We start from the raw sequence: 27,245 nt of genomic DNA, 5'->3' as shown, positions 1-27,245 counted from the left end.
AGTAGCTCGAGCAACGCAGACAGGGATTTCAAGTATTATCTTCATATCTCGGGTATTGGCTATTGCACAGGTTGGTCAATAATTATAGTTCTATTTGTAACACTATGAATACAAAGGGAATCTCTTTTTGCCAATTTGAATGAATTGTGAAACACTCTTATTTCTCATCTTGTATTATCTGTTGGTATAATCTGCAAATGTGCTAACTAAAAAAAGACTTTTTATTATTGTGGAAAATGTTGCACGGGTGGTTGCAAGAGTAGACAAAGGGGAGAAGCATTGCTTAACGGGATTTACGGAATGGGGCACTACCTTAGTCCATTTGTCTGATCGACAGGTATGACCTCTAGCTATCTTGTTAAGGACCTAGTGACTGCATAACAGGGTACATTCATTGGACACGCATGAGCTATTGGACAATCATTAAAACATTAAACATTTTAACATAATCAAAATACATACCTTTAATGGTTTATGTTGACATTCTCATCATTTCGAATAATACATATATATGTATGTGCACATAAAGTATAAAAGTATGGTGACACTATAGTATTACATTATACAAGCTAATATCTATTAATATACGTATACATAAATATGCGTATACCTTGAGAAGATATGAAGATAAAACAATCTTCCAAGTATGCACGTATTTAGATATGCGTATCCTAATAGGTATAACCCTGGACAAAATAATAATAATATGATGGCACCATTTGAAATAATATTTATATATGTGCAAATATATATATAAAATTATAAATTATTCTTTTGTTTAGGAAACCTTCTAATTCTTTCCTCATATTTATAAGTCTCTATAAGAGAGGAGAAGTACACTTGGCATCTCTTTTTAAAAACCGGTGAACCAAGAAGCCGACTATCTTTTTTTATAACTGCTATCAATAGTTGCGGCTTCTTCCAAGCCTCTATATTATTTCCGTATGTCTTCTTGCTCGAAACAAGTCTGAGGACCAACCTTGAATTTTGTAGCTCTACCTCCGTTCACTTATTTCTTCTCTTTGCTTATTTCTGCGACTTGCGTTGAAGATGAATCTAGTTTATTGATTTTATCATTGAATGGTCTTCGATTTTGAGCCCCGCATATTGAAAACTGAAATTTCAAGAGCCGACTGTTCTTAGTTGAGCAAAGTTTCATATCTTTCATTGATTAGGTTATGTGATTAGCTTCCCTAAATCTTATTTGGTATATGTTATGCATTCAATAGTATAGATACAAGGATAGTATCATTGATTTCTAGATATCGATACTTGACTATGATATCGAATAGCACATTCGATGAAGCTATCTCACCGTGTTAAGTCTGAACCAAATACACATGTCATGCTAAGATTACCTCTTTGTTTCAGTTGGTTTTCCAAATTCAAGTTTTAATTCTTTGAAGTTCCTTAAGTGAAGTTCTCGCATCTTGAGAACTGTATTGTGATAGTACTGATTTTATATTATTTTTCCCATCAGTTGAGTTTCAGCAAATAAGTTGATATCCTCTGAGATTAGACACCCAGGACTCACCCGGTTGGATGGCCAAGAAAGAGGGTGAAGTGGTGGAAGAATGTTTTGCAAAAACAAGAAAATAGAATCAGAATTGATATGATAAATTTATTATAATTTTTTTAAAAGAACTAATCAATAGCTCATGTGTGTCCATCCAATTACCTTGTTGTCAAGTCGAGCGGTGGTGATCGAGTACTAGAGACCCATCCAAAAACTTTGGCCAAGGTCGTTAAATGCATGCTTGCCTTCTAAAGATCACATGATGTTGGTAGCGCCAGTTATTCAAACATATCCATCTATAACTGAGACATTCTAAACACCGGTATTGCTTAGATGGCTGGACTAGTAGTGCCCCAAGCCCAGCCCTGGGGTGGGGAGGGCCTTTCTTATCAAAAGATTGTGTGGGGATTGATATGGTCCGTAGTTGGGAGGTTAAGCCTAAGCTAATGCTTCTCCTCTTATCCTGAAGCCGAGGCTTGCACAACCAGTTCAAGACTCTTCAGCTTTTTGTATGATCCTTTTCTATCCTTTACTATGCATTTACTTTCTCTTGTGAATATCAAATATCATAGTATGCACGGTAATGATTTAATTTACTTTTGTATAGATGATAAAAAAACAATTATTTAGTTAGTAGTTATTTCAGTTGAATGTTAATTCAGTTAATGTCCCATGAAATGGAATTAAAGATGTTATATTTCAGTAGTTAGTTGAAGTATTACTTTCATAACTATATGAAATCAGATTTTAGCTCTAATCTTTAGTTAAGAAAATTCGTTTGTTACAATTGGATCTTGCACTACATTGATTTCATATGCAATGCCATCAACATAGATGCATCTATCCATGGCATGCCATCATATACATACGCGTAACGTATTTGTCTTACATACATACATACATGATGGATGCATATTCACATCATACATGGATATGTCCATCTTGGTGTGATTGCATAATCATCATTCATACCACTGCATCATATCTTGCATCATCATAATAACAATATCATTGCATCAACCTTCATTCATGTCATGATTAGTGTTACTGCATCTAGCCTTAAACATAATAGCTTGCATCGTGTTTGCATTCAGATATCATTTGAACATTATTGGCTGATCCAATTTTTATCGCTAATGCATACTAAGATGATATGTGTCTTTGGGCTTGATAACATAATTACCATTAATTATCATGAGACTCAGCCAATATATGAATCGGATTTGATAGATTAATTAATTTAATTGCCATTTGTCATCATGAGACGTGTAATCAGGCTTGGCAGAAATATTGGTCTTAATCACTTATGATTATGTTCACTACAATAATCATAAATGATTATCATGGTGAACCAAAATACATTCTATTATTTGTTATGAAGGGTGATAACTATTGCACCGCACCCTTTCATGATAGATGGTGGATTTATATACAAGTCTCACGACACAAATAGAAGGCATATTTCCCTTGTTGAGTGCTAGATTGAGCAGACTTGATAGCTACAACAATCGAACATGCAAATTATTCCTTTCTATATTTGAGATGGTATCGTTAGAAGCATATTCTCCCAAGTAAAGATCAGAGACAACTTTTTTATCAGAGAATCAATGTGTTACATCCCAAATTTTGCCCTAAATTTTAAGTTGAACATAGCCGTTGATTTAACAAAACAATATCATGTGAAATTGAGTTAGTTAATTATAGCCGTTGTTTATTTCTTCATGATCATGTGAAATTGAGTTAGTTAATTATAGCCGTTGTTTATTTCTTCATGATCGTGTGAAATTGAGTTAGTTAATTATAGCTGTTGTATCAATTTATTTATCATATGAAAGTGAGTTAGTTAATTATCGCCGCTGTATCAATTTATTCATGATCATGTGAAAGTAAGTTAGTTAATTATAGCCTTTGTATATATATGATGAGCATGCAGAGTTAGTTATTCCTAATGGTCACTTGATGATTTTGAATTAGCAATTTATAAATCTTGAATTGATGTCTTGGCGAGAATGTTGTTTTGAATGATTACAGGAAGAAGATTGAAGAGAGGGGGGGAAGCATAGCTAAACGGGGTCATCGGAAGGGGATGGTCGAATAGTTCAGTCATTAGAATCGATAGGTTTGACCTAAAACTATCTTGGCAAGGTTACTAGGACTTGGCAACATATTTTGTGGTGGAACTGCATGAGCTATAAGTGGAACATTATAATAAATAATGTAAAATAAACATAAATTCTTACCTTTAAAGAATTATCAAATATTACTATTATTTAATTATTATTTTACATTCTCAAATATGATCATATGTAAATAATAATAAGATGACACCATTACATTATAAATAATAATCCAATGATGCCACCCTACCATTACGTACACATAAGCATAGATGAGAAAATATAATAATAATAAAATAATTATAACTTTTAAAAACTCCTCTTTCTTTCTTTCTTTCCCTCCTTTCTTTTCTTTAAAGTCGATTTGAATGATTTTCGAATATAATCTTGTAACTGAAGGAAGCCGAAGAGTTAGACTCGTTTCTATATCATAGACTTTCATAATCATTCCTCATTCATTCTGTTTTTCGAATTCTTTGCTGATAGTATTCTTCAAAGCTACCGAGCTCAAAAACCCGATACCTTGCTGTCCATACTATTTCCTCCTTGCCGCGGGTCTCTGAACAGGACTGGCGTCTTTTATTTCAAGTTCGAGCTCTGTCTCGAAATCGTTGGTGGAGTCACATAAGGCATCTGCCGTAACCCAAGTATTCCTTATGATCTTTCCTGCTAAGTTTAATACGTTTTAAACATAATATATTTCATTCACTGGCGTTTCCTTGTTAACACATTTCTTAGTGTAACGTCAACAGTGTATATTGTTAGAGACACTGAATCCTTAATAAGATATCTGTAGTTTCATCCGAATACATGGATAGTAAATAGATGTATTCTGAATCTTTGGTGTAATCCATAACATGATTGTTTACGTAAACAACCATCTCAGTTTATAATCAAATACATTCAGATATATAATCTACAATGGAGATCTTGAAATCAGAACACCAAGGAATTCACCAGGCGATGTTGCCAGTATGTGGTGAAGAAGGTGTAAAGTAACTCTGTGATTATAATTTGATAGCACCTAGGAATCACCGGCTTGGTAGCTTGAAAATGGTGAGGAGGTGTAGAGAGTCTACAAAACAAGAATGGCATTAGAATTAATAAATAACATGTTAAATAATAAATTAGCTCATGCATGTTCCACTCATGAAGAATGTTGTCAAGCCGAGTGGTAGAGATTGGGTTTGTCGACCCACTTTTTGAAATCCTTGGCCAGGGTGGAATTAGGCAGATTTGCCGAGCAAGTGATCTTTGTTGAAGATCTAGACGCTTCAGTTATTTTGGCGATAACTGTTGGGACTTCAACCCACCTGGATATTCTGATGGTTGGACTTATGAACATCCCAAACCCGACCTTGGGGTAGGGAGGGCCATTCTATTAAATTAGAATATGTGGAGATAAGTAATGGTCTGCGGTTGGGAGGTCAAGCCTATGTCAATGCTTCTCCTCTCACCAATGCCGGGGCTTGGACAGCAAGTAAAAGAAGTTTCTCAAATTATATTGTATGTTCTTTAACCCTCCGAATGTTTAGTTGTTTCATTTCAAGATGAAAGTCAATTACTTCACAAAAAACTGTTACTTAACTAGAAGAAGTTAAATGTTCGCAATTATCTCAATTTGTAATTAGATAGATATTTCATTTCATGAACATCCGTTATTTAATTCCAGCTGGATATTTAGAAGTAGTTAATAGATCGCAGAACATAATTATCTCATTTTGCATTTTTAGATATTTCATTTCAAGAATATCAGTTATTTACTTTCAGCTGAATATATTGAATAGAGTTTTATTTCAGTTCTAAACAGTTAATGGAAATCAATGTCATATGAATTAGGAAATCAATTGATTCAAACTTGTTTAGGAAAATTGGTATGTTACACAATGTATACAAGAAACAAATATCAGCCACAACCTATATCTCTGCAGTTATAGATAATTCTTCAGCCTGTATATGCAGTGTGGATAACATATTGTACATTAGAGACAGCCAATCAGGTTGTAAAGCATAATTGATATTGTCTCATTAGATACAACATTTATATTCTTGCATGCAACCTTCTCGTTCACTTTTGGAAGCATATGCATTTAGAACTATACATAATTTCCATCACTGTCATTGTTTGCGTTTGGAATTACCAGTAATTGCACTATAACTTGTGTATTCATTTTGTATAATCATACAATTAAGTCAATTGCATTAATTATCTCATTGTAAGTCTACTTGGATTTATAAATCAATTGTTCAAGATAGAATTGTTGAAATTCCATACGGTCTCATAACCAGCAAAAAGGGGATATTGCAATTGTTATCAGAGTCAGGCTTCTCTTATAACTTGATATTGAAAAGAGAGTCATTAACAAACTAGAGCAGCTCCTAGATGGACAAAAAAAGATCAAGATTCCACCGACCACCTTATTGAAGCTTTAATTGCATTCTTTGGGTAACTATTCAGACGAATAAGTTTAGTATAGAAGAATTCAGAGCTACGATTTTAAAATGTCAAGACATTAGCCACTGAGAGTTCCTCTTGAGCGTGATAATTGCAGGTACTTTGAGCATTAGTTTCATACGCTTCATCTCCTTTTCATGGAGCCCCAGAACTGATAATTGATATTCCAACAATGAAAACCTGTGATAGAGATTAGTTGCATCTCCAAATTTAACTTGCAAACGTTACATTGACCCAAGACAAACATGTGTGTACCTTCTTTAAAGTAAACATCTAATTCTTTCTTACACAATTTGATGGTTTGATGGCATTTATTTAGTTTATCACGAGATACTTGGAACTAAACATATATTGATCAACGTGATAGAGATGCAAAAATTTGAGTGATTTCATGAGAATGCACACTTGTATGAAGTTTTTAAATTGGTGAGATTTAAATTAGGCAGTTATGGCAGGTGTTGTTACATGCATTGATGAGATGGCACCTAACCGTGACTTGAGAGACAAGGATCTTGAGGAGTTGGAGGTTAGATTTGACATTTACTATATCTTATGTGTGGATTTGCAATTGTTCATTGTTGAGGACTATCTTGTTGATGAATTTGGAAACAAGTGTACAGGGGAGGTTCTTCTCTGCACAAGCAGCAATTGAGAAGAGAGGAAAACAACAATCGGGTAAAAAGTTTAGTTGAATACTACAAGAAAAATTAGAAACTTAATAATGATTGTTACATTTTTTAATCAATTCTAATATTCCAACATTTCTAAATGTTTTTTTTTATAGTTTTGTAGTGGGAGAATTATTGTACTAGCATGCTTAATCTTTGAAAGATAGCCATCCATATTTTGTCCCATCCATGTAGTGCTTTTGGGTGTGACAAAATTAGAGTTTATTTGAGAACATTCACATGTACAAGAGAAATATGTTGACCTAGAAGCGACTCAGATGTAGTCTTTGTTTAGTACATCATTTGCCTTCACTCTAGAAAGGTGGAGTGTGTCTCACGAGGCCATTGACTAGATGAAATTGATCCATGTGGTGATTGGACCATCAATGAACAAAATCACGGTGATGATGTCCTCCTTACTAGAGAAGATCTTGCAAAATTAGAGAGAGGAGCAACAAAAGAAGCAAAAGCAACAATGTTGGATGATCTCAATGAAATGGAGGAGGACAAAGATGAGGACTGTGATCTTGAAGAAGAAGAATTAACCCATCATTTGCATAACTCAACACCTTCTACTTCAAGGTCTGCAAAATTAAGTTATATTAGGAGAGAAAGATGAAGGTGTGGTCTTTAGTTTTCTGTTTTTCACATTTGGACATACATTATATGTAAGTTTGTAAAGACTTATGCCGCTGTTATACATTTTAAAGTTTGGAATTAAAAGTATGAACGATGAAATTTTAAATATTGAGTGTCCCAAGATTATATGATGTGTAATATTTCCATTATTGCTATTATATTCTCTAAATGCATACTTTCTGTTTTATTTTTGTAAAACAACAATTTTTTTCCTTTTGTTAGTTTTTTCTGGGTCCAGGAGTCTGAGTCCAATTTTTGGGGCTGCCAAGTCCAAGGTGAGTTTGAGTTCTCCAAATTTGCACAAAACAATTAGATTTGGTCTGGAAATGGTATGACAAAAAATTGTAGCGGTACTCCTTATTAAAATAGTATAATGTTTCTTTAATGGTCATCTTAGTTAGTCTTTAGTTTATTAGGTAGTTTCTATTTTCGTCTTTAGTTTACAGTTGTTTCTTCTATAAATAATATTTTTGTAAATCTATATAAGGAGCTTTCATCTCCTTTGTTTAATACAACTACAACAACATCAACTTACCATAATATGATATAAGAGCAGGTCGATGAGATTTCAGAAACTTGGGCTAATTTTTAAAGAAAAATTCGAGCCTCTTTTGATTTGGAATTTTTTCTTGAAATTTGTTTCTTTGTTTTTTTTTTTTTGAAATAAAGACCATTGGAGGTATTGTATGAAAATTTTGTGGTTTGTCTTTGAAGATGTTTGCTGAAAATCATGATTTTGGTTGAGGGTTTTGATTGCGTGATTTCTTGGTTTGGACAGAAGTCTTAGAGTTTCAAATGTTGCATGTATTTGCATGCGAGTTGCATGGTCTTGCATGTTACTTGCATGTATTTGCACGTGCTATTTCCATGCAAAGTTTCATGTTTTGTTGCATGAAGATTTCTTTGATGGGTTTTTTATTTTTTTTCTCTTAATAAAATTCTAATGGGTTTTCATATTTTTTCCCCTTAAAAAATTATTTGGTGGGTTTTCACAAATTTTTCCCTCAAAAAAAATTCTGGACTCTATAACTCACAAAGTTGCGTGGGACTCCTTTGCGGGTTTATAATTTGTCCTCAAAAATGATATGCTAGTTTATACTGATTTTTCCTCAAAAATAATGCTTTTTATGGTGATCCATGTCTCATATTTTGTTGTCTAGTTTTGATCAAATTTTCACCTCAAAATTAGCGTTTGGTTTTTCTCCTTAAAGATCGTGGCTTTTTGCAGTTTGCTATGGGGCATCATGGTCATATCAAAAGTTTGGATGGTTTCTTTGTGTCTTAGTGTTTGTTTGTGTCTTTAGGGAAGAGTAGCTTCATTATCCAACATTAGGTTGGATGTTCTGTGATGATTTTTGGTCAGATGTTTTGTTTATTTTGGGAGGGTTAGTGACAGACTCATCTTAGTGGTTGAGTTAGTGGCAGGCCCTTGTCTCTTTTTGCAAAGCTTTCTAAAGAAGGGGGCACCCTTCTTTGTTCTTTTTTGGACAGATTTTGGCTTCTTGGTCATTAACATTTTGCAGATCCAGGGAGGGTTTCAACAATATTAGAATTTTTTGCAGTATTTGTGACCAAAACACAATAGTTAGATGATGACTATGAAGGGAGGGTATTAGAATACTATAATGTTTCTTTAATAGTCATCTTAGTTAGTCTGTAGTTTATTAAGTAGTTTCTATTTTCATCTTTAGTTCACGATTCTTTCTTTTAGAAATATTAAGCTTGTAAATCTGTATAAGGAGCATTCACCTCCTCTGTTTAGTACAATTACAACAACATTGACTTGCCATAACACTCCTAATTTTGACATTATATAGTTTTGCATAACTCTTAAATATATGAATGAATTTTCAGTTGCACAACAAATGAATACATTGAATATTCTTCGCCCATTTCAACTAAAAAATGCAAACTTTCAATACTAGCAAATCCTTTGATCTCCAATTTGGAAACTGCAAATCTTTTCAGAACACTTGGTATTTCCTAGATGGAATTACTCATATTAAAAGGAGATTTTTTCTATTTAAATGCATTTGCCAAAAAGGTTTTTGCCCTCAAATTTAGTTGCCAAAAGGGTTTTTGTTCTTTAGTAGAAAGATGAAAAAATATTCATTCTCAAGTATAAAGGTTCTTGATATAATAAACTAGATGCCTTCTTCAACATGTACCTTTTCCTTTTATAACAATCTTGTAATTTTAAATTAACTTTATTGCTTTGTCTACAAAATGTCTAGAAAATTCGTTTTTAAAACATTCTATAGAAAACATAAGTTGCTTTTTTTATGAATATAGCATGCTTATGTTAACTTAATAAAATATTATTATTAGTTCCCCTACTTCACCCCATCAACCTATGTGAAATAATACAATAGGATAGGGGTCATTTAATGACATAAGCTATAATGTAAGATCAATGGTAGCCACGGGCATAAGTGATTGATTTTTGTTCTCTTTGAATTGTTGTTTAATGTTTTGTTTTCAAATTTCAACTATTTTTATAAAAATATCTGATGGGGAATTTCAACACTCATGACTAGATAATAACATTCACTATGAAGGGATATGTTTCCTTTCATTGTCTTGTACTTTTTATTATGTTTCTGACCTTATAAATATTTATAACTAATGATACTTTTAAATATAGCGAAATTTATTTAAATGTTTTATTGCAAGAAACAATTGCCTACAAAATGCTTTTCAGTCAGTTTGTGATGTTTCCCTTAAATATATTGTTCTGTAGGACTTGAAAACTTTTATGACATCTTGGCTGTTACCAGAAGGCTATCCAGATAGTGTGGCTTCATCATATGGGTCATACATGCAATGGCGAGCCTTCCAGGTATATGTCTTGATTTTGATGCAATTATTAGACAGATAATGACCCTTTTCATTATAGTAATATTTATTTTTGGTCCAAAAGCTTGAGATTACATGAATTGTGCGATGGTGTTTCATGGAAAATATTTTCCTCTTAAAGCTAACATTTTTGTCTTTGCCCCAAGAGGCACAATGGTTACCCTTTTATGAAAAGTAGTTTTTCCTTTTATCATGTATACCAATATTCCTGTTTAAGAATATTCAGTTTGTAGTAGTAGAGCAAAGATATGTGCCAATAAAAGTTTGCTTCATAGCTAGTCTTTCAAAGGAAGTTAGTCACGGATAAACTTATTGCCTGCCATAATTTTATGCAACTAAGACTAATAATCTATATACACCTTTAAAGATGATCTTATTTGGAAAGAGGGGCTTTAAAAAGATTGTTGAATTTGGCTGGTGCTTGTGCCCAAAAACTTTTGGTAGATGGAAATCTTCAGAAAAAAAACATGCAAATACTTCTGTTCTTTCTTTCCATATGTTCGGTAGCAAATTTCTAGGTCCAAAATCCTAGAAAGTTTTATGACGTTCAAGGCTAGGGGTTGTCTTTATGACAGTATAAAGGGAGGTTATCAAAAGATTGATGATGATTGAAGGCCTACTACGCGAGTCAGTAATCTGTCTTGCACTTTGGGCTTAGCTTAAATCCAGGGGGTGTCCATGGAGGAATGACTCAATAGGCATTCAGGTCAAACAATACGAACAGCTAATGTAACCTACGATAGCTATACCCAAATGTAAAAACCCGTATAACTATTATTTGGTAAAGTTTAGGTAGTTACAATAAACCTCTTTATATTTGGCAGCACATTGCACATGCACCTATGAATATCAGATTCTCAACAATTCTTTAAGGTGTTTTTATTTGTTATTACATGCACAATGGCCATGTGTAGACATATTGGCAATGGTACTCTGATGAGATAATAGTTTGATTTTCTTAAAATAGTCCTTTGATTTGTAATAATGAAGCACAAATAGCATGTATAAAAACTAATTTACTACAACTAACCAGAGAAAAGATACTGTAATTGTGTCACAAACCAAAACAGTTGTATATACAAAAATACTTGTACTCAATTAACTACTGTGAGTACCAACATAAACATATTATTCAATGTTAAAAATGATAAAAATTAATCATTGATAGTTATAAATGAATTATTAGCAATCAATATAGCTAATCAATTAATCAATATTGCTATTAAACAATATTAATATTAATATAACCACTGTATTTAATTATTATAACAAATATACAATCCTAATCCATATCTATCAATATATTAGTAATCGAATTAATATTAATAGTCTCATATTAATTTTCTTACAAATGTAAGGTATTGTATGCACGATCCTGCATAATAGTTGAGATCCTCTATTATCATTGATTGTCTTAATTAAATGTGTAAGACTGATCCTCTTGGGTCCCACAAATAAAAAGGCCATTTACCTTCCCAGTTTGGAATATCCTGTTGCTCCATACTCTAAAAAAGTAGAATGTCCAATTGCCACAACACTGCCTCTCTAACATGTATCTCAAAACTGTAACTGTAATGAAGAAGCAATCTGGACATGGCTTCTTCCTTCATAAAGGGAAGTGTAACAAAACTATCACCCATCACACACCCTATGAAATAATCAGAAAAGAGTGTACTTTGCAGATGGGCTGGATGGAGAAGCAAATGCATCTCATACAATGTAATTATGATTGACGCACTAACCAACTCCTCTCGAAATCTCGAATCAACACTCGGGTTCCATAATTGTCTCCTTATACAAGGAATCACACAATGCACCTCCTTGTGTGAAAAAATCACACCATCAAGTATACCAAACTCAACTATCCCATACTGAGTGGCTCAACCCAAGTGCTATCATCATGCTCAACATCAATGATGGTAGAGTAACCATAGGCACTCGATAAATGAGAAGAACAAATCAATGTATACCTATGCTCCATGGAGTTTCCAGGATGAGGACGTCTTAGGGGACGGGGACGTGTTTCCGGTATGGGGACGGGTCAAAGGCAAAATTTAGGGGACAAGACCTTAGGGGACGATGATTAAAAACATAGGGGATTTTCTTATAGAGAGAGACAAAATTCAAGTATGCATATCATAACATTGATAAACGATTCACCATAGACATTTTAGAAGATAGAAGATTAATACATGGAAAATTATCAAATGACAAATACTAAGTACCTCCATTATAACATATGAAATACATACGTAGTCAAATCAAAATGCCTAAAGTCTCCAAGTATTATGCATGAAATCAAAATAGAATAAAGGGAAGTGCAACTAAAATAGTAAGTAGTAAATAGAAATACTGAATGCAATCTTTCCTCATTGTTGCTATTGCTGTTGCTCTATGTTTTTCTTTTTCCCTCTTAGCAAGTACATCATATCAAAAAATGAGAAGAAGAGTTAGTGTTTTAGTGTTTTAATGGACAAATATGGTTTGCACATTTTTATTATGTCTTTAAGACAGCTATGAACCCACACAAAAAGCAAAATTTACTTTTTTGCCTTTACCCGACTAGCTGAAAAAAAGGGGACGCAAAGCCGTCCCCGGTACTGCTGGCTGTCCCCCAAGTTTCTTGCCCAATTTTTTTTACCGTTTTGGGGACGTTTCCGAATTTGGCAAAAGGGGGACAGCTTTGGGGACAACAAAAATCCATCCTTGCATCCCCGTTTCGTCCCCAAGACGGGTATGAGCCTAAAAGCATAGGGGATGCGTCCCCGTGGAACACTGATGTATACACATCTGCACTTTCCTTTCTCCATATATGCTCTTTGGCTATACTGTTAGCAAAGTCTCTATCCAAGGCTGATTGTAATCGGCATTAGGTCCCTCGATCAAATGTAACAAGGCTACCACCTCTTGGTTGCAATTGGTATCCATCCGGGACTCTTGGAGCATTATTTTCCCACTTAAGAGAATAATATAACTTTGTAAAATAAAACGACTTATTAATTCCCTTTCTACTTTTAAAGTCACTTTATTAAAACAAGTTAATCCTTAGACATAAAACTAAATATCTCGTCAAACTCAAAAAGCCATGTATAATAGCTTGCTAGAAAGCTTGGCAAGACGCTCAAAGTCCAATATTGCAAGTCAGAAATATTGACCCCAGCTGACTTACTATAGGGAGTAAGTATCAGGAATCCCTGCTATCTTGGCTCTGATCAGCCAGATAGTGAAGATGTATGTGTAGAAACTTGTACTGACCCCTAGCAAGGCTTTGTTAGCCCACAAAACCATGATGGAAAAAGGTTGATGACGCATCAAATGTTAATGGCTAGAAAAGGTGACACTACAATGTGGTTCTTCTTCCACCACCTTGAGAAGTTGAAGCTTTCTTTGGACAACTATAGGTTGGGTGCTCTACTTGATTGTAATTGTAGCATCTTATACTAGAGAAATCAGATCCTCTCCCCAATCCACCTAACCTTCCTTTTCCATTGGACCTCCTCCCTCAGTAGCCACCTCTGCTACTTGAGCCCCCAACTTTCTCTCCTTGGATGGACTCCCCATGAGACCTTTGGCCTGGACTTCTCCCTCCAAAGCTACCTTTGCCCTTGAAGTTTCTTCCTCCTCTACCTTTTCTATTCTACTCTCTTTTTTTCTCAACCTGTCTTATTCCCTCAGGGCTAATTGGAAGCACTTGTGTAATGTTTTTGGTGCTAATATACTCACTTCATCTTAAATGCTTATCCTGAGGCCACTCAAGTATCTTGCTACCTTTTCTGATTCATTCTCACATCTCTTTGATCTGAGACTCAACTTATGGAACTCCTCTGTATAACTTCTCACATCTAGATCTCTCTGCTTGAGATTTTGTAATCTCTTATGCCAGCCGTTTCTGGTATAGTTGGGGTTGTTTTTCCTTCATTCCGATTGCTATGTTTGTGCGGCTAACAGCTGCATGATTGTTGCTCCTGTTCGATTTGCTATTGCTTTCTGGTGGATGTTTTGAGTGCTGCTTTGACCTTTGTTCGGGGTGCTTGGTCTCGACAAATGAAAGTTAAATGCAAATGAAAGCTAAATGAGAGAAAGTAGAATGCAAGCTAAACTAGAAAATAAGTATTACAACCTCTATTTAGACTAGATGATTTAAGCTATAAGTATGGAGAGAAACTAGAATGAATGAAAAGCATGAAGAATTAAGAATAGAAGATAGAAGAATAGGAGCTCCACAAGTATGAGATCTTTAATCCTGCAACATAACGTTAGTAAAAGAGTGGAGTTGTGAAGTGAGGAGAGAGCTCTCCCTTTTAAAGAGAAATGGACAATAAAGATCATGACGCAAGATGCGTGTGATCAAGGGTGGAGTTTGAAAGTGAGAGTGATCCATGTGCACAAGCATTTCCACCAATCGTGATGAAGAGTTGAATTTTGCCCCCATGTGGGACACAAATGTCTTTTCTTTTATTTTTAAAATAAGGGAAATGCTTTTGTATTTGCTACTTAGGATAAGAGATGAGTGGGGAATTTTATTTAATTAAAAGGGGGACATGTTCTTTTAATTAATATGAACTTAGGATAAAGTGGTCAAACTATAGGATAAAATCAAATAAATGGATTTTTGGAGATTTGATCAAGGACACACATTAGATAAATTATGTGAAAATGCTAGAAAGGGGGCTCATAGTTTAGATGACCATTTTTGGGTGATTACATTTCTCCCTCTTTGACTAATGTGTGATTGGTCGGGGAACACATTACATCAAAGAAGGAAGAAGCCAAGATGAAAGAGAGATTTGACTCTAAAGAATGAAGCACAGAGAGATAGCAAATCTTGAATGCACAATCTATTTAGCAGCAATACTAAACATATGGAGAGAGAAGAGACAATATCAGTACCCAAGACGAGCACTAATTTGTCGAGAAAAGAAAACAGATAGATTAAGAGAAAATAGATAGTTGTGGCAGAATGCAATTTGCAACAATGATAGAATATTCCTGCTCCCTCGGGATTGAAATCGAAATGAGATAGAGGAGATGTAGAAATATGCTAGATTTGATCAAATCAAAACAAAGAAAAATTCATGATGATAGATAAGAGATTAAGACCAAAGAGTGACCACCAAGCAATAAAGATATGCCCGAGTTTGACTAAGTTTGACCAAGAAAGATAAAGCATAAGAATTAGGTCAAAGAAAGAAGAAAGATGAAATGAGATGAAATAGAAATGAAAGCAAAGAGTGGAAGAGAGTAGAAATGATGATTGCCCCAACAAGATTCAAAGATTAAGCCTCAATAGGTCAGCCAACTACATAGAAGAAGGAAGAAATATTGACAAGCGAAATGAACCCGAATTTGGATTTCAATCCAAAAATGGATCCAGCATGTCAAGATTAGAAAAGATAGGTCAAAAGCATGGATGAGATGGTAAGATAGAAAAGAAGCGAAATAGGAAAGAAGAGATAAGCTAAGATTGATACGAGGCAAGAGAAGGATGAATGCAGTTAGCTGACACATCCATGAAAGATAAAGAAGAGAGCTCTCTCAACATGCAAAATGCAAAGCTAAGCTAGAATGAAACCTAGATTGCAAGCTAGTATGGAAAGGTGCAATTGCAAGGGTTACATAAGTAGGTCCTAGTTTTTATCATTGAGCCTTATTAGGGACATCAAAAGATCATAAAATCATCACTAGCATAAACTATGAGGATATGAATATGATCTATATTAGATAAAAATGTGGGAACCCAACCTATGCATCAAAGACATATAGGTCAAGATGACTACGCAATTAGATTCCCTAAGTTTAGTACAGCAAGATTACACCTGTATCAAGGCATAAGCGTTAGGATAACCCTTGAGTGCAGTCTTGCAAAAACAGACAAGGATGATACATTGTAGGCCCAAAGTGTCAAGTAGGACAAGCATAGGCTCTCAACACCTTAGACTAATAAAGTATAATCACAAGCAGAAAACAAGTAAAACATGCCCCATGCCCCCAGTCTTCTAGTCCATGACATCCTTGAAAGACTATTAGGGAGGGAACACTGAGCAAATAAATTGTCATAGACCACACAAAGAAGATAAAGATCATCATGTCTCAACAAATTTAATGTTTAAGTGTGTGTTTGTGTAAGTTACATGACAATCTCTTGTAGGACTTGAGTCTGCTAATGAGAAGTATTGCAACATCCTAGTCTATAGTCAAAGTATGCAATAAGTGTTGAGAAACACTCGATGTCAATGGAAAGTGTTGAAAAACACTGTTGAGCAATTTGCCGAGGAAACACCGATGCACAAAGAGATCCTGATAAGCTAAATAGTTTTTGCCCCTTAGACCGAGACACACGAGTCGATTCCAAGCTAGGCAAACTGAAGTGAGATGAATGAGCATGAAGTGAGACTGATAGACATAGGTGTGAGGGTCTCAAGAAGCACCAGTTTCTAGGTTTTCACCACATGGCAGTATTTTTTCAGGATGTTTTATGATTTTTTTGGATTTTTTGAGATTTTTGATTTTTTGGGTGATACATCAAAATGCCTATTGTGAGGTTTTCACTAAGATGATCACTGTTTTAGGACAATTTCTATTTTTTAAAGGATTTTTTCACATCATATATGATTTTTTAGAATGATTTAGAGATTACTAGTTCTCAAGCAAGATCACATAAATTGTCCCAGTGTCTAGCAAGGTGTAGAATATGAAGTAGAACCAAGTGGATAAGATGGATAAGCAAGAAAGAATGAAGCAAGTGAAAGTGATCCTCAAGGTTCGACTCCTCAAGAGTACCCAAGCTAGGGAAAGATAGCCATAGGAAGCAGGTTTTTGATAAGCAATGGAAGCGTATAGGATAAGTAGTGGAAGTCACCAAGTGAGATAACATATGAAAGCATGTGATCTAAAAGAGTAGACATGTCAAGAGGCCCATGAGAACCATTTTTTTCTTTATTGATCAAGACCAAGGGGGTCAAATGGATAGGATAGCAGTAGGATAGAGGAATAAGGATGGAGCTAGATATGAAGGATATGAGCGAATGAGCAAGAACAATAGGGAGGCTAGTAGATAAGATAGCCAATACGCAAGGATAGCTCAACAGTGTCAAGATCAAAGAGCAAAAATGGAATGGATGGATGATGGAAGAATTGCGCATGATGCCTGTTTGCCAGGTTTTCATTATGTTACTTATCCAAGGCGCCACAAGAAGTGGTTTTCACCATAGGATCTCTTTACTTTTTCTACCAAGGTGACACAAGAAGTGGTTTTCACCAAGGCACATTTTTTTTCTTCTTTTTTGCTTTTTTCTATTTTTTTAATTTTTAGAAAGAGCTCATTTTATTTGAGTTAGATAGAGCTCTTATAGGAAAGATAAGTCATGATAAGCCAAAGACCATAGAAAGGTATGCTCAAAGATGTTGATAGGGTTAAAGAAGAGAGATAATAGTAGGAAGAGTATATGGAGGATAAGATTTCATGTCTTGAAAGAACCGACTGAGCATGGATAGCAAGTGTAAGCTTTAGAGGATTTCATGAGGGTAGCTGAAATATTGGGCAAGATCAACATTGACACACACCTTGAAGGGTGTTGGAATGATGGAGGAATCATGGATGAAATAGCTTGAGGTTTAGATGTATGAGGTAGCAGACCAATTTTGGAAGAAGATGGATTGGAAGGCTTTGGAAGCTTTTTATGAAGATGTTTGGAAGAAAATGGAGTGGAGGCCTTTCGAAGCTTAAATGTTAACTTTGATTTATGTTCAATATTCAAGTCTTTCAAGAGAGACTTGAGAATCCATATAGCTTTTGAATTTTCTTTTCCTTTGGAAGTTTTAGAGTATATTTCTTCAATAATGGATTTAGGAACCCATATTTCCTTTGATTTATCTCTTTGGATAGTGGACCGTTGTGGTCTCTTGAATGTTTTTTCTTTCTTAGCATTCACACGTCAATTAGATGGGACATAGTGATCTTCATTTTTCAATAGATAATTGTTTTCTTATGTTGAACATCCAAATTGCTTCCAAAAGACTTGGGACTTATGAATGGATAAGGCTGATATGATTGGTTTAGATGGTTGAGTGGATGGATATTTTTGAATGATGAATGTCTTTGTTGATCTTGAGGTACAATAGGAGAGCTAGAAGTGGAAAGTGTAGGAGATGAAGGAACATAAGGTCCCAATATGGATGGAAGGTTTGAAGGCTTTAGCTTTGATCGATAAGGACCAAGGATAGATTTTGGAGATGCAAATGGATAGTGAGTAGGGATATCAACATCTTTAGAGTGAGCAATGTGACCATGGCCAACAATAGACTCAACTTTCAAGAGTAGTTTTGATAGGAGCAACATCTTTGATAGGATCATTTGAAGCTTGAGCATAATGTTGAAGTGGATATGGAGAAGTAGAACAAGAGGAGATACTTTGATCTTGACAAGTTTCTTTGGATAGCATAGGCATATAACTTTTCTCGTGATTTTTAGTAAGCTCAATGGGGATAGTGGAAGTGGCGTCTTCATCCTACTTAGGAGGTGGGTAAAACATAGGATATGGAGGGGAAAAATCTTGAAAGAGATGAAAGGGTGCTTGAACCTGATCTTTCTTGACATTTATAACTTTTGGCTTTTTGAGAGTCATCTTGACATGGAGCCACTTCTAAGGACAAGGGAGAATATGAGGTTTGCATGATAGGATCTTGTAAAGGTAACAAGATACTAGTGGAAGTGAACATAGTAGGCATAGCATTGCGTGGAGGTTGAGGATCTTTAGTCTTAGTAGCATTGAAAAGGTTTGCAGCCAAGTGAAGGTTATCTTGAGTTTCTTTTACAGCTAGCCCTTCAGGTTATGCATAGTCCATATGGAAAGCACTAGGTTCTTTGTTTGATGGAGGTATGTTGAAAATCTTTGAAGATTTAGGAAGTTCATGCATGTTGGAAGAAGCGAAGGTATCAAGGAAACCATCACTAGACATAGGTTCATCAATATGTTCTTGCTTAAGAGAAGTATCCTCATCACATGAGTTATTAGAGTTATCATCAATCCCATCATCATTAAGATCCCAGACTTTATGTTTCAGCTCGATACAATCAGAAGTCCTATGCTCATTATGTCGATGATAAGTACAATAGATATCTAAGAATGAGTTTCCATATGAGCTAGTCTTAGGCAATTCGATGGAGCAACACCTTTGATAGAATCATTTGAAGCTTGAGCATTGTTTTGAAGTGGATATGGAGAAGTAGAACAAGAGGAGATACTTTGATCTTGACAAGTTTCTTTGGATAGCATAGGCATATAACTTTTCTCATGATTTTTAGTAAGCTCAATGGGGATAGTGGAAGTGGTGTCTTCATCATACTTAGGAGGTGGGTAAGACATAGGATATGAAGGGGAAAAATCTTGAAAGAGATGAAAGGGTGCTTGATCTTGATCTTTCTTGACATTTATAACTTTTAGCTTTTTGAGAGTCATCTTGACATGGAGCCACTTCTAAGGCTGGTTTGCATGATAGGATCTTGAAGTGGTAACAACGGACTATTGTAAGTGATCATAGTAGGCATAGCATTGCATGGAGGTTGAGGATCTTTAGCCTTAGTAGCATTGAAAAGGTTTGCATGCAAGTGAAGGTTATCTTGAGTTTCTTTTAGAGGTAGCCCTTGAGGGTATGCACAGTCCATATGGAAAGCACTAGGTTCTTTGTTTGATGGAGGTATGTTGAAAATCTTTGAAGATTTAGGAAATTCATGCATGTTGGAAGAAGCAGAGGTATCAAGGAAACCATCACTAGACATAGGTTCATTAATATGATCTTGCTTAAGAGAAGTATCCTCATTACATGAGTTATTAGAGTTATCAACAATCCCATCATCAATAAGATCTTGAACTTTATGTTTCAGCTCGATACAATCAGAAGTCCTATGCTCATTATGTCGATGATAAGCACAATAGATGTCTAAGAATGGGTTTCCATATAAGCTAGTCCTAGGCAATGTGATGAGCTCATTAGCAAGGAGCATTTGCAAGATGAATCATAAGAATCTTCCAAGGGAATAAAAGTCATCTCAAAAGTATCTCTAGGCTCTTTTTATTGCTTCTCAAGTGCATAGCATGCATCCATGTCTTCATCATATTGGTCAAAGATAGGCTTGTCATGAAAGTTTAGCATAGACTTCAAGGAGGTTTTACTTGCTAGCTCTCTAAAGAGGTCTTTAGATCTAGTAGGTGAAGACAATTGATGTCTTGAAGTAGAGCATGTAGACCTAGAAGAAGATGATCCATGTGTATGTAAAGGTCTTAAGGGAGATTCATTTAAGAATGCAATCTTCTCCTCCAACCTTTTCTCAAATTTAGACTTCATTTCTATCATGCGCTTAGAGAGATGAAGGTAAGAAAGATCATTTGTCTCTTCTAGTTCTTTGTATTGAGCGTATAGGTCTTGAGACTCTTTAGTGGCATGGGGGAGGTCATGATCATCTAGATTTGGTTGAGGTTTGGTAGCAAAAGATTTGAAGCCCATAGTGGTGGATAGAGAGTCAAGCATGAAGGAGACTAGGAGCTAATAAGGTGATACGAGATAACTTGATGTTCAAAATAGAAAGGTGGAGTGTAAACTTGTCAAAGAGAGGTAGCAATGAATAAGTGACTTGTCAAGCAAAGTGTCCAAGCATCTTACGACACTAGCAACTCAAGTCAAGAGCTAGGAAATAAGCCCAATAGCCAAGTAGATAGAGCAAGCGAGATGACAAGTGAAAAACTTTCCCAATCAAAGAGTGTAGTCAAGAGATCAAGGTAACATTTCAGCCAAAAAGAAGGTCCTAGAATGTTGACATGGACAAAGAAAGTGGAAGAGACCAGAGCCATATTAAGCAAGTTCAAATAGTAGCGACATAGAAAAACAAAGTCAAATGATGAAACTTCCCCTAGTAAGAAACACAAGCAAAAATGCTTAGAAAGTTTTTTCCAAGCAAGATAGTGGCACATGGAGTAGTCTTCAAGCAATCAAGCAAGGGACAAAGCAACCTCGCATGATACAATAAAAAAAGGAAAGCCCTAGAATTATCGTCATGTGTATGTTCAAAAGATTTCCATTGGTATAGCACATTCGAGAACACATCAAGCAATATCTACTTGAAGGACACGGTTCATTACTCAATACCTTGGCCCACAACTTGATGCCTCATTGCCTCACACAAAGTTGTTTCCCACAATAGATATTGGCTTTGTCATAGATAGGCTTCCCCATTCAAAGAGACACATATGGTGAGTCAAATCTTGGGGTGGTTCGGGTAATCCACTAGGATCAATCCTTGTAGTAAGATGTTGAGTGGTAAAAGAGGGCAGCTTCTAATCCTATGGTGTTTAGAAAGGGCTTCCGTTCATAGTACTCTTGCTCCCAATATGGGACTCCTTACCTTGCGGCGAGCAACGAACCTCACGGCCACAAGAGTACCTTAAGCATTCTTATCTAGTGATTTCTTCATGGTCATAATCCTACAAGTAATCTCACTAGATGAAGACAAGCATTATGTCTACCAAGGTCTTGCGTCCTTGATAGCTTTGAGTTTATAGTGGGTTGGAAGAGCTGAATTCGCTTGTCCCTACTTAGGTCATTCCTCTTGATCTCTCAAGAGCAGGCCTGCTAAAGTATTCTAGACTAAACAAAATCGATCCGCTTTTGGAGTTCAAGATTTTTGATTCACCTCAAGGGTGAAGAGCATACTCTTCTATTCCAATTGCTTCCCCCAAACACACCAAGCAATGTTCATGTACCCCTTACTCCAACTTGGCATATCAAATTGGTCAATATTTCTTGTTCACCCAAAGGTGAAGAGCATATTGTCCTAACAAGTGCCTAGAAATGAAAAACAACTAATCTAATGTCGCACATAAAAAGAACTAAAGCACAAAAACACTTTTTGGTTTGTTTGTTTATTTTCTTTGGGCAGCCCTGCAAACGAGTGTTAGTAGTCCTTTTTGCAATTTTTATTTTTGACAAACATTCTTTTTAGCAATGAAATGAGAAACTCCCTACAAAACAACCAAGGTTAGCACATAATAACCAAGTAGGACCTGCAACACAAAGTGATTAGTTACTTCAAAAATTTAAGTTATCTTTTAACCAAGTGTATGCAAAGAAAGTGCAAGCTTATCACAAACGCTCTCATTTTTACTCTTTGCTTTTGACCTAGTCATCAAGATTGGACTTGTTTGCTATGATTTCGGATTCAAAAACATAAATTTAAAGAAGAGACCCTTGCTAAAAGCTAGAGAGCTTTCCAAAAATGCAAGAAATTCAGCAATATCTCTTAATTTGTGCCCAGGGGACTCATTTTGTCAAAACAGACCAGTTTTATAAAATCACATTATTGAGCTCTAATATGTCTTCCAAATTCAAAACACAAAGAATAAACCCCCTATAGAATTTAAAGACTAGTCAAAAAATGTAAACTTTCCCGAAAAGTTCGCTGATTTGCGCCCAAAAATGATATTTTATGAAAAACAAAGAAAAATTCATAACAGACGCAAATCAACTCATAACACTCTGAAAATTGGACTGAGACATTTAGGATGCATCCCCAAGATGAAAAAAATTTAGATCCAAACTCCAAATGCTTTAAGAGATATGATCAAATCTCTAAAAAACTTAGGTTTTGGTCTTCAAACCAATCTACACAAGGGTTAGCCTTAAAGCCAAAGTGGAAAACCTGCAAAACCACTTGATTAGATGCAATAAGTTGCTGTAAAAAAACCAGACATGAGAATGCAACTAAAATGCAATAAAGAAAATGGAGCTAAAAATTTGGTTCTAGCCCCACGGTGGGCACCAAAAATGTGTGTGAAAAATGCAAACACACTTCTATAAACTATTATTATTGAGAATACCCATGAATGAGAGCATCTCAAGGGGCAGCTTATAGCTTCCTATCAATAGTGTGCAAGAGCTATGAGATGGTGGCTCTCAAGTGAAACTAGCTATGAAACCCTTGCAAGGTGCACCATAGAATGGAAGATTCAAAGAGTAGAGGCAAGAGTGCCAAGATTCGAGAATCTAGAATGAATGTAATGCAAATGAAAGCTAAATGAGAGAAAGTAGAATGCAAGCTAAACTAGAAAATAAGTATTACAACCTCTATTTAGACTAGATGATTTAAGCTATAAGCGTGGAGAGAAACAAGAATGAATGAGAAGCATGAAGAATGAAGAATAGAAGATAGAAGAATAGGAGCTCCACAAGTATGAGATCTTCAATCCTGTAGCATAACGTTAGTAAAAGAGTGGAGTTGTGAAGTGAGGAGAGAGCTCTCCCTTTTAAAGAGAAATGGACGATAGAGATGATGAGGCAAGATGCGTATGATCAAGGGTGGAGTTTGAAAGTGAGAGTGATCCATGTGCACACGCATTTCCACCAATCGTGATGAAGAGTTGACTATTGTTCCCCATGTGGGACAAAAATGTCTTTTATCTTATTTTTAAACAAGGAAAATGCTTTTGTGTGTGCAACTTAGGATAAGAGATGAGTGGGGAATTTTATTTAATTAAAGGGGTACATGTTCTTTTAATTAAATATGAACTTAGGATAAAGTGGTCAAACTTTAGGATAAAATCAAATAAATGGATTTTTGGAGATTTGATCAAGCATAAGCATTAGATAAATTATGCAAAAATGCCAGAAAGGGTGCTCATAGTCTTGATGACCAATTTTGGGTGATTACATCTGCCATGCTTGACTTGGTTGAGACTTCCCAATCTCAACCCCCATCTCTAACTTATCAAAGTCTTAGTGACTACTTGCCCATACTGGAGTCTGATAACCAACACCTTAGAGATACTGTGTAGTCTCTTTGTGAGACAATAATGCATTTGAAACAACAAACCACTTCAAATACTACACATTTGACCAACTTTACACCACTTCACCACCAAGACTACGGATTTCAAGTCTCATCTTGACTTAGTCATTCAGCAACTTGACGAGCTTGATACCATCAAGGAGAAGCAAACTGAAATAGTTGCCAAACATTCCTCTCTACTGTTTGAAACGAAACAAAAAGTCAAAGCATGGGCTTTGCTTAGCAGCAACACTGACGCTGCACCACATGAGGGTGTGGTAAAAATTGTTCAAGAAAAACTTAATGATAAACAAGTTAGGCATGCTCATGAGCTAAACTTGCAGGTCTAGGGTCTTCCACTTTCTTCTGCTAATCTTGTTGCAGCTAGGTACTCCATTCTCTGCGACCAGCTTGACATCAACAACATTATGTTGGATAGATGCTGGCTAGGCACAAATTGTTAGAGTGGGGTTGCCGTTAAACCAAAAGACCGATCTGTCAATGCTGGATACAACCACTCAACTTATAATACATAGGAGGCGGTTAAGCCCTTGTCACAAATCCCGAGGGGAGCGCTAAACAAATTTCTAACAATATCCCCCTTAACGTTGCCTGAGGGTCTGAGTATTCGAACTTGTGACCAAGCTTTGATACCACTTATTAGAGTGGAGTTGCCATTACACCAAAAGACCAATCTGTCAATCCCTGATACAACCACTCAACTTATAGTACACAAGAGGCGATTAAGCCCTTGTCACAAATCCCAAGGGGAGCGCTGAACAAATTTCTAACACGAACACTATATTTTTGGTTTCTCTCCCTATTTGATAGGTTGCAAGCCCTTAGGGTGAAGAGGAAGTTATTCTCTCTTCTTACTAAGATTTATCTTGACGAGGATCTTACGAAATCACAGGTAGCTAAATTGAAACACTCCAGGAGTTTCGTAACAAAGGCTAGGTCCAACGAGAAGTGGGCGGTGATTTAGAACCTTAGAGCGGTTATTCTTGACTCCTCTCCATAGTAACATGGAGACACATCCCCACTATTTTTGGCTGCCACACCCGAGACGAGGACACACCCAAGATGGGGGGATGACATTACCACGTCCCTAGCAGTGCCACCAACTCCTCGTTGGGAGGGGATGCCCCCACGTCTCGGACGAGGATGCATCCCCCAACCCAGCTGGGGATAGCTGGCCATCCCCCTTTTCGGCACATAAAAAAATGCAAAAAAATAAAAATTTAAAAGGTTTTGTTTTGTTGTTTATTGTTGTTTGCTAACCCTAGAGTATGTGGGTCCCATTTAGAGGTTGGAATATGTTTTCTTATTTCTATTCATTTCATAGTTTTCTAATTTTTGCAACAGCAGCAAGAAGAAGAGTTTTCATAGTTTTCTAAGTTTGTAGTTTGTATTTGAGACTTGGATATTTGAAGTTTGAAACATTGAACATTATGATCATATTATGGTTGTTACTATTTGATGTAATTAAGTGTATGATGCCATTGAATGATTGATGAGATAATGATACTCATATTTTTGCTAAATTTATAATATGATATATCATAATAGATATCTATGACTTTTAAGTATTTAATTTGAATGTTCAATCTTTGATTATTTAAATTATTTGATAGAAGTTAGAACTCACAATCTAGATCTCTTTCTTAGTTCATTGTTCAATGTTTAATGCAATGTAAAACAAAACTAGCAATAGCGGATTTGATGAACTTATACTTCATATTTTTTGTCTTATATTGTTATACATCTTTTCGTAATTAGCATTTTAAGTATAATATGTATAGTATATACTATATATCCCCCGTCACCCCCTCCTGTCCCCCGCCGTCCCCAAGTTGAGGCCCCTTTGTCCCCATGTCCCGAAAACTTGCACCCCTGTCCCTGCGTCCCCCAAGCCGTTGTAACTATGCTCCCCTCCCACTAGGTGGGAACCAAGATAAGCCGCTAATGCCAAATGACTATCCCATCAACAGTTGGGCAAGTGTGGGCCCTCCTCCGACTCTTTGCTTGTCAACTGCTGGAACAACAATGGCTCTTTATGGTCCTTGCTTGGTCTTTTTTTGGAGGTGGTCGGGTTTGGTAATATTTTGGTCATCATAGAAACCCAAGAGAGTCCTGTTTGTCCTTTATCGGGGTATGTCGGGTACCAATGGTTGTCAGCTTGCAGTGATGAGGTTCGGGCTTCGGGTAGTGTGCGTGGTTCAGGAGGCATTGTCTGCTTGATTAGAGATGGTTTCTTCAGTACTACCTCGGTGGTTCATTTTGATACCTTTGCTAGTTTTTTGTGGATTTGTATTAATCATACTAACGGTCATCACATAGATATCTATGTGGCTATCTGCTACTTTCCTCCAACCTCCTCACCATATGCCATGCACAGGGCCGAGGATGGAGACCCTTTTATAGTCTTGCATGAGTGCGTTTCCAAATTTGCAGCCATAGGTGACATCATCATCTTAGGGGACTTTCATGCACAAACCAGAGATCTCTAGACTCCTCTTCATGACCGGAGCTTAGACTTGTACTTCAGAAACAGATCCTGCCACCATGGGTCTTCAATGTCTTTCAGAGGACTACTGCTATGAGCCTCTTTCTTGCTCTGGTTGCCACCTCCTTTAGCTATGTTAGTCTTCTGATCTGGAGATTTTGAATGCCCTTTCTTGCTTCCCAGGTCCCAAGGTTTTAATTTGTTGGCCTCATTGTGAGGGTGCACGCATTGTAGACTATGCTCTCACTTTTTCCTCCTTCATTCCTTGCATTTGCAGTTTCACTATCTCTCGCCTCCTCATGGTTGATCATGCCCTCCTCATCCTCGCGATTTGCTTTTCCCCATTTTTCGCCTCACCTTCCCCATCCCTTGTGTGCTGTGTCTCGCTCCCTTACCCTTTTTCACTTTCCTGAGAGCGACCACAACCTCTTCGCCCTCCATCCTAGATAGCTCCTCCCGCTTTACTAACTCTAGCTAGGCTTCTTCCATGTTTGACCTACTGGCCACTGCAATTTGGGAGTCATCTCTTCTCTCCATCCCCCCAATACTCCCCCCTCCCTCTGCCCCAAGTGTCGGAATACCTGCCCTATGAACCAATGGTTAAAGACTTCCACCACTTCTTGCGTATGGCTCTTGCTGCTTGTTCTGTAGATTACACTAGGCTGCGACATT

At 36.2% G+C, this 27,245-nt stretch overlaps 1 protein-coding gene across 2 annotated transcripts in view; it reads left to right on the top strand.

Annotated features, from left to right (window-relative positions):
* The window catches only part of LOC149534378 (protein root UVB sensitive 6-like), a 148,327-nt gene that overhangs the window by 44,141 nt on the left and 76,941 nt on the right, over positions 1-27,245 (top strand). The window contains exons 2-3 of one of the 2 annotated variants that reach the window (XM_089803409.1): positions 6,544-6,614; positions 10,136-10,234. In XM_089803409.1, the coding sequence (XP_089659535.1) occupies positions 6,567-6,614; positions 10,136-10,234 (147 nt within the window). In that variant the 5' untranslated portion in view covers positions 6,544-6,566. The remainder of the gene's footprint in view (positions 1-6,543; positions 6,615-10,135; positions 10,235-27,245) is intronic. The other variant, XM_089803408.1, reaches the window with a different exon arrangement.

Source organism: Cupressus sempervirens, chromosome 10, assembly GCF_028749045.1.
Source record: "Cupressus sempervirens isolate cs-2001-9-10 chromosome 10, ASM2874904v1, whole genome shotgun sequence".
Taxonomy (NCBI): Eukaryota; Viridiplantae; Streptophyta; class Pinopsida; order Cupressales; family Cupressaceae; genus Cupressus; species Cupressus sempervirens.
Note: the sequence above shows the minus strand (reverse complement) of the source record. Positions and strands in the feature narration are given on the sequence as shown.